At 36.3% G+C, this 17,379-nt stretch overlaps 1 protein-coding gene across 1 annotated transcript; it reads left to right on the top strand.

The window, feature by feature from the left end:
* Positions 1–13,935, top strand: LOC114386918 (actin-related protein 7-like). Its single transcript, XM_028346986.1, has 7 exons — positions 1–232; positions 372–587; positions 1,052–1,193; positions 2,367–2,611; positions 6,195–6,378; positions 12,946–13,013; positions 13,376–13,935. Exons 1-7 carry the CDS (start codon positions 155–157, stop codon positions 13,526–13,528), a joined length of 1,086 nt encoding a protein of 361 aa, XP_028202787.1. The 5' UTR covers positions 1–154; the 3' UTR covers positions 13,529–13,935.
* The last annotated feature ends 3,444 nt before the right edge of the window (positions 13,936–17,379 follow it).

The raw sequence follows: 17,379 nt of genomic DNA, 5'->3' as shown, positions 1-17,379 counted from the left end.
AAACCCGCTAAAAACTGTAATTGCTTCTTTGTTTTCTTCTGCTGCAGGCTGCAGCTTCTCGCTTCTCAGTTCAGTGCCCAGAGTAGAGGCTAGAGCTCCCCTCAGAAAATCGAACACCTCGGTAGGGTTAGGGTTTTCGTTTTGGTGCAGAGCCATGGAAGCCGCAGTGGTCGACCCGGGTTCCAGCCTCCTCAAAGCCGGTTTTGCGATTCCCGATCAAGCTCCCGCCATGGTATGAAATCAATTCTCACCCCAAAATCTCTTTCCCCCGTTGCTTCTATTTTTCATTTCTCAACAAAAATAAAAGAAATTGTGTTATATTTATGTCCTCCAGCAATGTGTGTCTCTAATTGGGGCTTCTTTTGATTCAGATAATTCCCACCCAGATGAAACGAATGCTCGATGATGGGTCAATGACCGATAACTTGACATTCGATGACATTGCTGTCGATCCGGTGTGCCGAGGTTATGTCAGAGATTGGGATGCCTTGGAGGATTTGCTGCATTATGTATTGTATACTGGCCTTGGATGGGAAATGGGCAATGAAGGACAGATACTGTTCACGGATCCTCTTTGTACTCCAAAGGTTTGAGCTTAGAAGTTTATATATATTCTATTTCAACTGCTATGCGGCTTCCGCTATTTGGCTGCAGTGCTATCTGCTATATTTTATAGCAGATTTTCAGTTTTTTGCGATTTTCTGCGATCCGCTATTGACAACACTGATAAGTACTTACTACTTATATACCCTTTTTATCCTATAGGGTCTTAATGTGTATCTGTACTCTTGAGTGTACATGTGTTTGCTCATGTATTATCCATTTGCCTCCTTAGTTACTCAGTAAATTTTAAATACTCTGACAATTTTGATGTCATCTTTTTGTGCATATCAGTGTATTATTTATGTTTTACATAATAAGCTGTCTATCTGTTATAATCTATCAGGCAATCCTTAAAAACAAAATTAGGGGTAACAAGTTTGTAGTATTCTTTAATTCAACTTTTTCTTTAACAGTTTCTTTAACAGATGTATATATTATTGTTTTCCAGGCTAACAAGGAACAGTTAGTGCAACTAATGTTTGAAACATTCAACATATCAGGGTTTTATGCCTCCGAACAAGCAGTGTTGTCACTATATGCTGTAGGACGTATCTCTGGATGCACAGTTGACATTGGTCATGGAAAAATAGGTATCTGTTAGGAACCAAGAATTGAAATGAAAAAGAAAATAAATGATTTTATTGACTAGTAAGAAAAGAACAGAAAATAGGAGAAAGAACTCTCCTCCAAGGGTTTCCCCTTCACAAAGGATTTTTCCTTTCACAAAGAGCTAAAGCTCAATCTACCAATGATAAGATTCCCTCTCTCTTATCCTTCTTCCTCTATTTATATCTAATAGACTCCTCTAACTAACTAACTAACTAACTAACTAACTCATTAGTAGTCTAACTATATTAACTAACTCTCCCTTCTCTTAAAAATCAACGTTTTTCGAAATCCTAGTTACCTTGCAAGGTCCAGGGTTCTGTGTTGATGGTTTCCACTCCTTCCAGTTCAGTTCCTCATTCATTTCCCAACTTTGTTGTGGAAAAACTTGATGATTCCAACTATCTTCACTGGCGTCAAAAAGTTGAACTAGTTGTTAAATCACACAGATTGCAATGTTTCGTAGTTAATTTGATTATTCCTCCTCGTTATCTCACAGAGGATGATCGTGTTGCTGGTCGTATCAACCCTGATTATGAAGCATGGGAGGTTCAAGATCAAACGCTCCTGGTATGGCTGCAATCAACTCTTTCTAAATCAGTATTGTCGTGCGTTCTTGGTTCAGACTTGGTGGATATCCTTGACATGGTGTATTTGGCACCATAGAAACAGAATCATTTTCTCAAATGACAGCTTTAATGCCTACAAATTGATGGAGGACGCTGTATTCCTATGTTGGACATGGTTTAAGAATTTGGAAAAAGGATTTCATACTCCATTCCACTTCTGGTCCAGCAATATTAGGGAAGGTTTTTGTGTTTAGGGGGGATTAGCATATAGCCTTTCTGTGTTTGGGTGCCTAGCTAGTGGTCAAACCTATGGTTACCTAATTCTTGATGTATTGCGAGTATTAGGTCACCATAGCCTTGCAAAGTATGATGCTAGGTTGTATATATAACAGTACCACTTGAACTGATCTTCATATTATATATAATACTACTATTTTTTGCTGAAAAAAAAAACATTGAAGCTGTAACAAATATTGTATGTTCTATCTAAGTGCACGAGTAGATGGCTAAGTGTTTCTCTTTCAAAATGAACTTGCTGTTGAGCTTACTAGTTGTGCACAACTTGATCCTTTTGGCTTGCCTAATCAGATATTGCACCAGTGATTGAGGGTGCTGTTAACCACATTGCCTCAAGAAGATTTGAGTTTGGAGGTGTTGATCTAACTAATTTCCTGGCTCAAGAACTTGGCAAATCCAATCCGCTAGTGAATATCAGCATCTCTGATGTTGAGAAAATAAAACAGCAATACTCTTGCTGTGCTGAAGATGAATTAGCTTATCAGAAGACCAAAGGTTCCTGCCCTGTGGAGACACATACCCTTCCTGATGGACAGGTATGCCTCTTGGTTCCTCTATCTAATAATTATTATCCAATGCTTGCTCATTTGCTTGTTCCTGATATATTTGGCTAGTTCTTCAATCAAGTTTGTTTTACTGTATATCTGACTATCTTAGTGTGAGTTAACATTGGTTAAACAAATGAGAAACTAACAAAAATGAAAGGGAGGTGGGTTGAAGAATTGGTAATGAGACAACAGGGCTCACTTTAGAATCTTAGATGTTTTACTTATTCTTAAACAAAGCTTATGAGCTGAAGGGAGAAGGTGGCTGACATTTGTTACCTTGAAATACATTCTGTTTTAATTCCATAACAATGTCAAATCTGATCTGGCTGGTCACGTAGAGTTTTCTTTCACTGTGATGCATATGAACTGGATGTTTTGGCGAATCCCTCTTTAAGTTCTCTTAAAGCTTTGTGCTAGAAAATTTTATTTTCCAATATGAGGCTGTTTAGTACTTTTATTTATTGATGTTGAGGCTTGCTAGATTGTCATTAGAATATAAGGCCATATTAACTGGGATTTATTTTTGTATTTAGAATGTTAGAATTGATTGATTATAGTTATTTAGCTTCTACTTTTTGTAGAAATGATAGAGGAGAGAAAAGGGATTTGTATATTGATTAGAAAGATATTACAAAACCAACTATAATCTCTAACAAGAGCTGTACTTATACTACAGAGATTCAGTTGTAACTGAAAATACAGCTGTCATCTAACTAATGACAACTATCAACTAACTACAGTTTATTAAACTAACCCGAGTTATTCACTCACATACACTTACAACTTTAGTTGGTTGAGGTCTTAATGTCTTGCAAGTTGCAAGTCACAACATTTGTAATATCTTGAATTAATGAGATTTCAGGGACTAAAAACTGAATTTTAAAAAAGTTTAGAGACTAAAAACCGAATTTTTAAAAAGTTTAGGAACCTTGATTGGTCAAACTTTTGTTTAAGGACTAAAAATTGAATTTTTAAAAAGTTTAGGGACCTTGACCAGTCAAACTTTTGTTTAGGGACTAAAAACTAAATTTTGAAAAAGTTTAGGGACTAAAAACTTAGTTGACCCTATTTATTATTAGATTGATCCTATGTAATCAATACTGATCCTATTTGTTCATTATAAATAAAGGCTTAGTATGGTCATCCTAGACAACACAACATTACATAGTGAAGCACTGTTATATAGTTCAAACACTTGAAGGGTTCTGAGAGATTTGTTGTCACCATACCTGTTTTCCGAAGGAATGATGTGGTGAATGAGATGGGAAACATAGAGGTGGTGTACGAAGTTATTGGTTTCCTACTTGTTGAATGTTATCATAGAGGTGGTGGAAAGGCCATGAACCTTTGACAAGGGGTGGGCATGGTATGGGTTAAATGTAAAAGCTGAGCTAAATAAAAAGATTCCAGTTTTAAGGCATAACAGTGATCCAATTTATTTTGGTTTGGTTAACTAGTTTAACCTATAAGATGTGGATACAATTACTTTCTCGAGTAGTTAGTAGTTTGAACCTCATCAATCAACAAAAATGCATTTGAACATAATAAAATCTATTACTATAAAAATACAGTTGATGTATTCCATGTAAAGCTGAATGGCTGAACACAGATGCAAGGTTGAATAGTTGTGATCAACAGTGATGCAATACAACTCAATGTGCCCGCTTTGCAATAACTCCGACGAGGACGCAGCACACCTCTTCTTCAACTGCAGCAAGGTCCTCCCCTTGTGGTGGGAGTCACTTTCATGGGTTAAGTCAGTGGGTGCTTTCCCCAAAGAACCCAAAGACCATTTTATGCAGCATACGGTACCGAACGCTACACGATCAAAGGATATGAGATGGAGCTGCTGGTGGATAGCCCTCACAAGGACCATATGGCAACACAGAAACAAGTTGGTATTTGATAATCAAATTTTTAATGCAACCAAGCTGATGGATGAAGCACTTCTTCTTATATGGTCTTGGCTTAAAGCAATGGAAAAAGATTTTGATACACATTTCAATCAGTGGTCCTCTAATTTGGCAGATGCCTTTATGTAATTAGATAGGGAATGTACTGGCTGAGCCCTCTTCCAAGAGGTGCAGCACACATGTACTTAAGTCAGGGGTTGTAGCTGGTACTTAATTCATCTTGTGTACCAGCTATGTTCAAAATTTATCTGTAATCACAGTACCTCTGGTACTCTTTCATCTATCTAATACATATTTATTTTTGCTGAGCAAAAAAAAAAAAAAAAAACTCAAGAAGGAAAGGATGAACAACAACCCTGCATGGCTCACCAAAATGCTAGGCTGAGCCTTTGAGTTCATGATTGAAACTTGTAACAGTTGAACTGCAGCAATGGTGGCTTTGAATGGTTGAACAATGGAAGTGGAGGCTTTGAATTGAACCAAGGTGGTAGGGGCTTCTAACAGTTGAAGGTGGTGGTGGTAACTTTGTATAGGAATGATGGCTTTAAGCCACTTAGCAGAAGCTTTTTGCGCTAAGAATGAGAGGAGTCTAGAAGAGTTAAGAGTTAGGGCCGTTGAGTTAAACGTAGGAAGATATATTGTTGGAAAGGCACCTTAATTGTAGTCACCCCTAACCTGTCTTAATTGTGGTCACCCCTAAGCCCGCCTTAATTATGGCCTATTAGAGTTGGTTGTCAATGTCTTGGAAAGAGCTACCTACAAAGGGACTGATTAGAAGGCTGAGTAAAGTGTCATTGTATGCAGTCACCAGGATGTTAGCTCTTAGGGGGTTGAGATCCCCCATCAACTAGAGATACAATCTAAATAGTGCTTGTAAAGCAATCCTGACTATACAAACTGGTTTTGTGTGGTAGAGTTAGGCTTTAATTCAAATCCTAAATATATTTTTTGAAATATTAAACTGAATGCAGTTTGGTTAACTGATAGAGACCAGAATGATGGGTGTAGGCTCAAGTAATTATTGAATGAGAGACGTAAAACACAAGCACAAATACAAATCAATAACCAGAGCAACAACTCCTTAGAGAAGAACTTCTCTTTGCCCAAGTGAATGACTGACATGAATACATGAGATTCCTCCCTCTCCATGCACACACACCCTTGTCATGTTATTTACATGAACACCCCCTCCAAATGGCAGGCTTTATCATTCACTGGATAATTGAATTTCATTGTAAAAGAAGAGTTGGATTGATATGAAATCTGTGTGCTGGATACAGTCTTTTTTCGGTTTTGGTTTTGTTTCTGGTTTGTTTTGCCCACCTGTACGGTTGAAGATTTTGAATATAAGGGGGAAAAACTTAAGTGTTTCACCCACTCAGTAGATTTATCCTCTGTAAAGGTCTTGTACAGGCTTTAGAAAAGCTGTTTTTTATTTTACTCTGAAAATCCTATATAGGAGCAGCCGGGCAGGTTCCCCTAGTCTGAACCTGTCTTTTCTTTCTTCTTATGTACTCTTTTGACCTATATAAATATGAATGTTCAGCTGCTGAGTGGAATTGAGATACCCAAGCTTTTACTCAAACTTGCCTATGTTCTTTATCAGATCTTCTATATTTTATGACTTGATCTAACCCTGATCATTGAGTTATGTGTAGGTGATTACAATTGGACGAGAAAGATATACTGTTGGAGAAGCTTTATTCCAGCCATGTCTATTGGGTTTGGAGGCTCATGGTATTGTTGAGCAGCTTGTCCGTACTATTTCAACGGTGTCATCTGATAATCATAGGCAACTTCTTGAAAATACCGTGGTTTGTGGTGGCACTTCTTCTATGACTGGTAAACTGTTATTTAGTGCTCGTGAATCTAGCATATGTGACCCTATGTTTTTTCATTAATTTGAGTAGAATAGAACTAAATATTCGACTATTATATTTTCTATTGTCTTGGGTATTAACTAAACAAGGATTTTAACATAAGGTAAAATTTGATGTGAAATATTTGGCAAGGCAGGATAACTTTAAATATATACAGAGAGAGTGATTGTCTTCTGGTGTGTTATGGCTATTTTCAAAGACAAGAGTCACATGGCTTCTAGAACTCATAGGAACAACTACCTAGAAGCAATATGATAAGGACTTGGGGATTATGGGGTGCCTAAGTCCTACATCAAATAGTATGGGATGTTTGGTGGAGTAATTAAGGGGTTGGGTTCTCCCCCCTTATCAACTAACTTTTAAGGGAGGGTTCCCCAAATGCTTGGGTGCTTATCAATTGTTATTAGAGCCTTCAACCTCAAAGAACTTGTATCTTCTGGATAAAACTTGCTAAAGAAGCTAAGAGAAAAAGGATAAAGGAAGGCTGAATTATCATTGAATGAGATTAGCTTACAATGATTAGTCACTACAGCTGGTTATATAGTTAGTTGCTAGAATAACTAACTTGCAACTAACTAACTAACTCTAACTCAAGTTACATGATCAGATTAAGAACTAACCACTTACAAGCTAATCTATGCTTAAGAGACTCCCTCAAACTAGGAATGGATGTCAGACATTCCTAGCTTGGAATACAAAAACTGAAAAGCACCAGGCATGAGAGCTTTGGTGTAGATATCTGCAAGCTGATTTGCAGAGGAGACATGAAGCAGTTTCACAAGCCCAATCATCACCTTCTCTCGAACTATATGACAATCAATTTCAATGTGTTTGGTTCTCTCATGGAAGACAGGATTGACAGCAATGTGGAGAGCAGACTTATTATCACAATACAAAGTAGCAGGATGGTGGAAATGGACCCTGAATTCCTCCAACAAGTGAGCCATTGTATCTCGCATGTGGCACTTGCCAAAGCTTTGTACTCAACCTCTGATTCCTTGAAATAGTTTCTTGTTTCTTAGACTTCTATAAGATCAATGAACTACCAATGTATATGGCATAACCAGTAATGGATCTTCTAGTATCTATCTAGGCAACCAACCCAATCCGAATCACTAAAGCCTTTTCAATGAACTTCACTGTTAGCAGATAAAAGAATCCCTGCACTTGGTGATCCTTTGATGTATCTAAGAATTCTGGATGCTGCCTGTTGATGAGCTGTAGTGGGTTCAGCAACAAATGGACTCAAATGCTGTACAACAAAAGTAATATCAGGCCTTGTATCAGTCAAATAGATCAATCTTCCAATTAACCTTCTGTAGGAGGATGCATCCTTAGTGGAAAGAGGAGATCCTGAATGTTTGTGTAATCTGGTGGTGTAATCAAAAGGAGTAGTCAGTGGTTTGGAACCAAGCATCCCACTGTTAGTAAGAATATCCAAAGCATACTTTCTTCGAGAAAGATTAATACCAGAGGGTGTCCTGGCTACCACAAAGCCCAGAAAAAACCTCAAATCACTTAAATCTTTTATTTTGAAGGCATTATCTAACAGATGTGTAATATGCTGAATCTCAGCCAAGTCATTACCGGACAATACAATGTCATCTACATAAACTAGTAAAACAGTAATTGTCTTGGATCCATGCTTGAGAAACAAAAAATAATCAGAGGCACATTGCTTATATCCATGTGAAATCAGAAAGGAAGATAGTCTAGCATACCACTGTCTGCTTGCTTGTTTCAGGCCATATAAGGACCTCTGAAGTTCACAAGCCTCTCCTGGTTTATCTGCTTGCATTCCTTCAGGAAGGATTATGTACACTTCTTCATTCAAATCACCATGTAAGAAAGCATTATTCACATCCAGTTGTTTAAGGTGCCAGTGATTGATGGCAGCTAAGCCAACAAAAGTCTGATTGTGGTTAGCTTGGCCACAGGGGAAAAAGTGTCAAAATAATCCTGGCCTTCTATCTGCGTGTATCCCTTACCTACTACTCGTGCTTTATATCTCTCAATTGATCCATCAGATCTGTGCTTGACATTATACACCCACCTGCAACCAATTGCAGTCTTATGCTAAGGAAGATTAGTAAGACCCCAAGTATCATTGAGCTCTAATGCTTTAATCTTTGCATTCATGGCTTCAACCCAGTGAGGATCTTTACAGGCTTGACCATATGACTGAGGTTTAATATGTTATGTGACAGACATAATGACACTATGATAAGAAGAAGACAATCTGCTATAGGAGAGAACAAAACTAATAGGATAAAGGCAAGTACCTGTAGAGCAACTGGCAGCAGTTGATGGTGGATATGAGATATAGAAGTCTTTAAATTTGCTCGGTCTGTGTACCTGTCTCAAAGATCTTCTAGGAGTTTGAGTGATTTGCTGTGAGGTAGAAGGAGTAGAATTAGTGATACTTATTGGATTCATCTATGGTATGATGAGTTGAGGATTCCATAGGAAATTCATCAAACTGATCATTGACACTATGAGATGAAGAAGTGGGTAAAGGGAGACAGTAATTGGATTAGGTTGATTTTGATCAGTGAAAGGGAAGCAATCTTCATAAAAAATGACATTCCTAGAAACAGAAACAGCTCTGGTTTTGAGATCTAAAGTGATGTAACCCTTTGTATTAGGTTTAAATCCTAGAAAAACAGAAGTTGCAGCTCTTGGATCAAGCTTCTTTCCATTTCCAGTTAGGGTGCTAGAAAAACACAGACAACCAAATACCCTTAAGGAATCGATGTCATAAGTAGTTCCATACCATTTTTATATGGAGTTTTATTATGAAGAAAAGGAGTAGGCATGCAATTAACAAGAATAGCAGAGTGAACTAAAGCATAGGACCAAAAGATAGAAGGCAGATTAGATTGAAATAACAAAGATCTAGTGACATTAAGTAGATGATGATGTTTTCTCCCCACTATTCCATTCTGTTGGGGAGTTTCAACACAAGAAGTTTGATGCAAAATTCCAGTTTCATCATAGAACTACTTCATAATGAATTCTAAACCATTATCAGACCTAATGATTTTAATCTTTGTATCAAACTGCCTTTCAACAGTGCTAACAAAATTCTTCAAATGAGATTGTGTCTCAGCCTTAGAATGTAATAGAAAAACCCAAACAAACCTTGCATGATCATCAACTATAGTAAAAAATTCTTGTAACCATTCAAAGAAATCACATTACAAGGCCCCCAAATATCAATATGTATAAGAGCAAAAGCACAAGAAGCATAGGAATTACTGTCAGGAAATGACAGCTTTTTCTGTTTTGAAAGATGACAAGTATCGCATACAAATTGTTTGTCTGAATTGAGAAGAGGATGTCTGTTTTAACAACAAAAACCTTTCAAATGATGGGTGGCCAAGTCTAAAATGCCACAAATCTATGGACATTCTATTACATGAGAAAGCTGATACATTGGGGGGGATAAAATCTGTTGTGAAACTGGATTTATGCTCTTTGCAATCACCAAGAGGAAGCATCTTAAGCCTATAAAGACCTCCCACCATACCAACTGTACCAGTCCAATCCTCTGCAGGTTCTGCATATCCTGTGTGAAGCATTTATCATTCACGAAAGTTAGCTTACAAGGCAAACAAAAAAGTAATTTAGATATTGAAATCAAGTTGAATTGGAAGCTAGGTATATATAAGACATCCTCAAGATATAGGGATTGACAGAATTGAACTCTGCTTGCATGAGTTGCAATGACTGTGACCAGTGGGAAGTTTGACAGATATAGGATCTATCTTCTTGTAAAAGGAAAATAAATGAGAGAAGGCTGAGACATGATCTGTTGCTCCTGAATCAAGAATCCATTCATTTGGACTAGATTTACTTACACTGCATGTAATGGATAATACATTACCTTTGTGTATGTTGCTAGAACCATTGGAACCACTAATTTGATTCACATGTGAATTGTTGTGAATTGAATTTTGTTGTTGTAGCACTATCATCAAAGCCTTATACTGTTGAGAGGTCAACTCTACTTCATCACTTTGTGCCTCTTGATTCCTTTCTAGGACAATACCATCACTCTCTTCTTTCACAGCATTGATATTGTTGATGTTTGAGCCTTGAGGCTTATAGAGCTTGTGTCCAGGAGGATATCCATGCTTTTCGTAACACTCATCAACAGTGTGGTTGGTGAAACCACAATGTGTGCATATCTTGCTTCCTCTTCCACTAGAACTCCCTCTGCCTGAGCCACTTTTGATTATTTCTTCCTCCTTTGGAAACATAATTTGGAGTAAAACCATTTTTTCTAAAACATTTGTCAACAGTATGATTATCCTTACCACAGTATGTACACGAATTCAATGGAATTGTGCTTGCTGCTGCATTGATTAGATTATTGTCTCCCATCAAATCACTGCTACTTATCTGTCTTTCTTGTTGGACAGCATATGAAAAGACCTTAGCTATGCTAGGTAATGGATCCATCATCAGTACACTGGATCTTACTGTGTTAAATTGATCAATTAATCCGCTAAGAGCATCACACATGCATCACTCGATCTTGTTTCTTCCTTTCCATAACATTACTAAGAGCATCACACATGCATTTTGGATCACATGTACACATGGGATTAGGTTTGTAACTTTCTAATTCATCCCAAATAATCCTCAATTTTGTAAAATAATCAGTTATAGTGCTATCACCTTGCCTGATTGATGCCATGTCTTGCTGCAACTAAAAAATTCTTAACAGATCACCTTGTGAATATCTTGACTTCAAATCCTTCCATATATCTCGAGCATCATCCATCCATAATATGCTCTGTCTAATTGAAGGTGTAACCGAATGAACAAGCCAAGAAACAACCATGTTGTTACACCTCTTCCAAGCCATGTGAAGGACATGATCTGGTGCATACCTTTTGATTGAGCCATCGACAAACTCAATTTTATTTTCCACACTCAATGCAGTGAGCATTGATCGACTCCAGGAATTGTAATTTGATGAATCAAGAAGGGGTGAAACCAGTGCAGTTGCAGGATTCTCTCCCGGATGAAGGTAAAAGGGACTATTTATGTTTAGGGATTGATCTTGCTGTGATTAGTTGCTACTCATGGTGAAGAATCAACTGAATAGAAAAAGGAACAAGGATTGAAGAGTCGCGCAGCGGAGCTCTTCAAGAGAAGAGCTTTGATACCATCAAAGAACTTGCATCTGCCATTGATGGATAAAACTTGTAGAAAAAACTTGCTAAAGAAGCTAAGAGAAAAGGGATAAAGGAAGGCTGAATTATCATCGAATGTGATTAGCTTACAATGATTAGTCACTACTACAGCCGGTTATATAGTTAGTTGCTAGAATAACTAACTTGCAACTAACTCTAACTCAAGAAACATTATCAGATTAAGAACTAACCACCTACAAGTTAATCTATGCTAAGACAACCATCTCTTTTAGCTGCAAATGAGTGGTGCGGGTGGTGACGCTGGTATTGCAGTGTTCACCTGGGACTAGTCAAAGGGCTAGTGCACAGCCAACATGCTTGGGTGTTGGGGCTGCGGAGTGTGGTGGGATGTTAGGATCCAATTGCAATCCATTGGGGCAAGAGCTAACAAGTGATTTGGTCAGTGCAGGCAACAAGCTAGACCACAAGAGTTCAGAGTTGGGTATCGTGGGAGAGCTCAAAATCTAATCTCAAACCATGGATCTAGTAACCATACTAAGCCAATAACATGAACTTCAGTAGTATAGTTCCTTGGAGGGGTATTAGCCAAGGGCAAGACTTCATTAAAGACATGGAGAACACTTGTGACTTTGTTCATATTGTCATTAAAGTATAATAATTATAATGATATATATATTGAGTAAATTACATTAACTACCCATAAGGTTTTATGAAATTACACAAATTTCTCTTGCTTTTATCTACTCTACACTAACTCCCCTTAATTTTTGAAAAATATACCTTGAAACCTCCTTGTACATTACACAACCCCCCTAATGGGAGGTTACTGTAAATGTTAAAAAAGTAGGGGTGTTTGTGTTTCACAAAACCTTAGAGGTGGTTAGTGTAATATATTCAGTTATTCACACACATATATTGAATGCTAACTGTTAAAATATCAAAATCTTGTGCTTTTTCATCATGCAAAATGAACATTATATAGCACTATGGGTATTATAATAAATTCATTTTGTTCTTTCTCGTACTGACGTGCATCAAACAACGAACATCGCAATTTGTTATGTTGTGCATTCACCCCCAAATAGTAGACTGAACAAAACTTGTCTTGTAACTCACTTGTCCTGTGCTGTTCTGCATGTATTGTTCCTTGATATGCATCAAATGTACTGTATACTCCACTCTTCAATGACTTCTTTGCATTTAGTTGCATATGGAATTTAGGTTTTCTCTGATTAACCAGGAAATCTATGTTGGTTAAGGCATCAATTAGTTCAGTATGTTCATGACAAGATGAGGGTTATCTCACAGTAAGCTGATAGCTTTTTATGAAAAAGCTTACTCGTCAATGTTGGTTCTTACTTCAGGTTTTGAAGAGAGATTTCAGAAGGAATCTAGCCAAAGTTCATCTGCTATTCGACCTACCCTAGTAAAGGTATTCTTGTTGTCAAGTAAATAATTTAATACGCATGTCTGACAGGCACTATATTTATTTTATCTTGGAGTATTTTACCATTGAAAGAATTTGTTATATTTTGTGGCCATTAATTTTTGAAATCTTGTGTGCATGGTAATGAAATATGGGATTGAAATGCTTGCTGTCCATGATTTTCTTTTATTTTGCTATTCAGATGCTTGCTCTTCCCGAGGCACTCCCCTGTTCCCTATCTTTGTGGGGATAGAGTTGCGCGCTAATCTTTATAAGAGTTCATTGTTATCTCTATACTTTTGTTATAAATTATTCATATACTAATTTATAATTCCTATGATGGGCTGGTAATCTCGGTCATTTTGCAGCCTCCAGAATACATGCCAGAAAATTTAACCATGAATTCTGCATGGGTGGGAGGTGCCATACTTGCCAAAGTAGTATTTCCTCAAAATCAGCATGTAACCAAGGCAGATTATGATGAAACTGGGCCTTCCATTGTGCACCGGAAATGCTTTTGATGGGATTCATCTGCACAATTTCTTCAAACAGCCAGTTGCTTTACACTTGTATTAGTACATGTGGTAGGCCTTCATTTGATTCAGATTCTAAATGCTAGACTCGCTAGATGTTTAGGTGCTTGAATGATTTTAAAAACCGTAGTGGATCTCCATAACTATATGCAATCATATTTCCTTGCTCAAGTGTCAAGGCACCACAGGTAGATGATTTCAGTAAAATCTTGTTCTGACAATCATATAATGTACATGGCAAGGGTACTATACTTCATGTGTAATGTTGACCTATAGGGTTTTAGCATTTTATATTAGACTAGCATTAATATGCTATGAATGCTGCACCTGTTATAATATATTCAACGTGTACCAGTGTTGTAGGCATGCAGGCTCGGTTGGAGCACTTCCTTCAAGTTGCTATCGTATCATTATGTTATTAATTAACTTTTCCTACGCAAGTATTAATGGCCCTCTTTAATTTTTATAATTTGTTCATCATAAAGTTCCAGCGATTAGTCGGCATAAGTTGATGATCCACTCCATGCTTTGAATTGAATTTATCGATCTTTTAGAACTAGTATGAAATGAATTGAGTGATTCCGCTATCAACGGAGAATAAAAAAACAATTGCATGATATGCTCTAGCTGTGATGGTTCCAAATGCTTGGACACAAGGCTGCATTGTGTTGACATTTCTACTAGGAAATAGTAAATAGACCGTACAAGATAGGAGATGGAACAAGGATATTTTCCATTTCATATTTTTAACGACTAACATTAATTTTTTAGTATCTGAAATTTTACAAAGCCAGTTAATTTAATCCTTAATAATTTAAAAGAATAAATTTAGTCGGATTGTATAGCCATCTTTCAATTTGATATGAAATTAGAACTACGATTAACGTGGTCTCTAAAATAATCAAATTTGTCTATTCAACTCTTGAATTGAATAACTATCGTTAATAAGAACCTTGAACTTGAAAATAATATGTTAATTCGGTCCTTAATGTTAACAATGAAATCAATTGTGAACTAATATTCTTTTAAAAAAAATGTGGACTAGTTAATATTAATTAAAGACAACTAACTAATAATTTTTACTTTTGTTTTTTATTTTTTGGATCATCATAACATTGAAGTATCTACCAATTTTATTTATGATTAATTTTGGTTGAGGTATTTAATTAGCCACTTATAGTGAGGGCTTTTATCCGAATCATATTTTTTTTATTTACAAAATTTAAACTTGAAACAATAACACAATGTTGGTAACATATATTTATTTCATGAATTTTTTGGTTTAAATCACATGTATCTTCCACTGAAGGCGATCCTGTTCGAGCTGGGTAGCACCATTATACTATAGGGAGAAACACTCTCATTCCAAGTATTTAAGAGAATCGTATATCCAAGACTCAAACCTGATATCTCTGATTAAGTTGAAACAATTTCATGCCAGTTGATCCATGTGCTTAATGTTTTTCTTTTACGAATTTGATGATGAATTTTAAGATATATATATATATATATATATATATATATATATATATATATATATATATATATATATATATATATATATCGATTGATAAATTGATCCCTAAAACTTTGCAATTTAATGTCAGATTGATGCTAAAAAATATAACTTATTATCTAATTAGTCCTTGAACATTACAACTTATTGACAAAATAGTCTTACAAATAATATGTGGCACTTTTTGTACATCCAGGAAATAAATTTGAATTTTTAATCTTTCAAGGACCAATTTGTCACCATCTCAAGGCTTTGATTTACAAATAATTAATTCTTGACCATGGTCACACTAGTTAGACCATGGCCGTGGTGATGACCACTGCCATACTGAGATGACTATGACCACATGTTGATTTTGTACGATGTTTGTGACGATGGTGACACTTCATTTACCATGGCTAAGCATGGAATTTCTTCGAGAAGTTCACCATGGCCATGGTCACTTCACCGTGATCGTGGTCCACAAGACGTTGCAGTTACGTAAAACTATAAATAGTGGGGTTGAAATAGAAACTCCATCCTTTTCCTTTGAAGAACGATTTTGGATTTTCCAAGGGAGAAAAGCATTGTGAGAGAACCTGTGGTTACATAGGAGTGTGTGAAGATCACAACAAGGGTCATTTCTTGTAAAGATTTCTTCCTCTTGTGCTATTTTCATATCTTCCTTTATTATGTCAAGCTTTATCATGACCATCAATGGCTAGTCAGTTTTGGTCTAGGATTATGATGTTGCGATACATCCTGCACTTTTTTTATTTCAATAAATATCTTGATGTTATTCAATTTAATCTATTTTCTCATTCTTTATTGTTATATTTGGATCTAATCAGTCTAAAACCTAATTGATTACATAGCAACAATCATTTGTGTGCGATTAATTGACCTAGAAAGAGATTATTTTGCACCAACATCCATGATCAAACTTGTTAGGTAATTTCTAGTGGATTAACTTGATTGGAAATCATCCCTAAGAATTAAAAATTTATCCCTTAACCTGAATTAATATTTCTACAATCAATTGAATATTGATTTAGGATAAAGAGCATTATTAGGCCTAGATCAAAGGCTACTAATTGAATTAGGGAATATTGGTGATTGATTTAATTATGGATTTATTGGAATCAAATTGGGGAAAAAAAAGGGTATGTGTGAATTCATAATCCTAGGATTTCCTTTATGATTGTTTCTCACAAAGTTATTTTGCTTAAACTCTTTTACTCGTCAAAGAGTAAAATTGATCAAAAAAAATATTTCTTTATTTGATAAACTCAAATTGCCTAGTTGCTTACAAAACCAATTAATTAGAAACATGACTAGTCTTCTAGGTTCGATATCTGGAGTTAGGTCCATTGTTACTATTGCATAGGGTACACTTGTCCTTGTGCATAATTATTTTACGCATCAAATTCCTGGCATTGTTGTTGGGGACTATTTATGTAGTTCCTAGGTAATTGATTTTGTGAAAGCCCAAGCAATTTTGTTCATAGTGTTTATATTAATTTTCTATTCTTTATTTATAATTTTGCCTTTTAAATTTTATTTACTTATTTTCCCACTATTTGTTATGTTTGATCCATGTTGTTTGTCCTGACAGTGCATGCAAATTAGGTCCCAAAAGCTAGAACTTTTGGAAGAACCTGAGATAGAAAGGCTTGCTTGCAGACTTTAAAAAGAACAACGAGCAAAAGCAATGGCCAAGGGAGACGATGCTACACTGACATTGCTGTATTATTTCACCCATCTGGTGGGAGAAACCAACAACATTGAACTACCAACACTTCCTCGAGGAGTTACTTTTGAGTTCACACATGGGTTCCTCCAGATGATTAAAAGTAACCAGTTCAACAGAGCTTCTTGTGATGCATTTGAGGAGATTCTTGAGGTTGTGTGACATTGTTGAAAAACCCAACATTAGCAAGGAGTACATAAGGTTGGTTGTTTTTCCCTTTTCTTTAAATGTGAAAACATGGGAATGGCTGGGAGCACTTCTAGAAAACAGTATCACCGATTGGGTCCAATGTTCCAACTCCTTCCTTCGAAGGTAATTTTCTATAATGAAGACTGACAAGCTTCAAAATTAGAATGAGTAAGAGAACTTGTTAGAAGCCTAGGAAAAATTCCAGGAGTTGCTCAAGAGTTGCCCACATCACGATTTAGCCAGTAGAGGATAGTGCATATATTCTATGGAGGAGTGTCCTTTCACAATAGGACTAGCCTTGATGCTGCATGTCAAGGCAATTTGATGTTGAAGCCACCAGTTGATGTTTAGAATCATTGAAGACATATGTTCCAATCCCCACAAAAATTCTCGGGATAAAAGAAT

Source organism: Glycine soja, chromosome 15, assembly GCF_004193775.1.
Source record: "Glycine soja cultivar W05 chromosome 15, ASM419377v2, whole genome shotgun sequence".
NCBI lineage: Eukaryota > Viridiplantae > Streptophyta > Magnoliopsida > Fabales > Fabaceae > Glycine > Glycine soja.
Note: the sequence above shows the minus strand (reverse complement) of the source record. Positions and strands in the feature narration are given on the sequence as shown.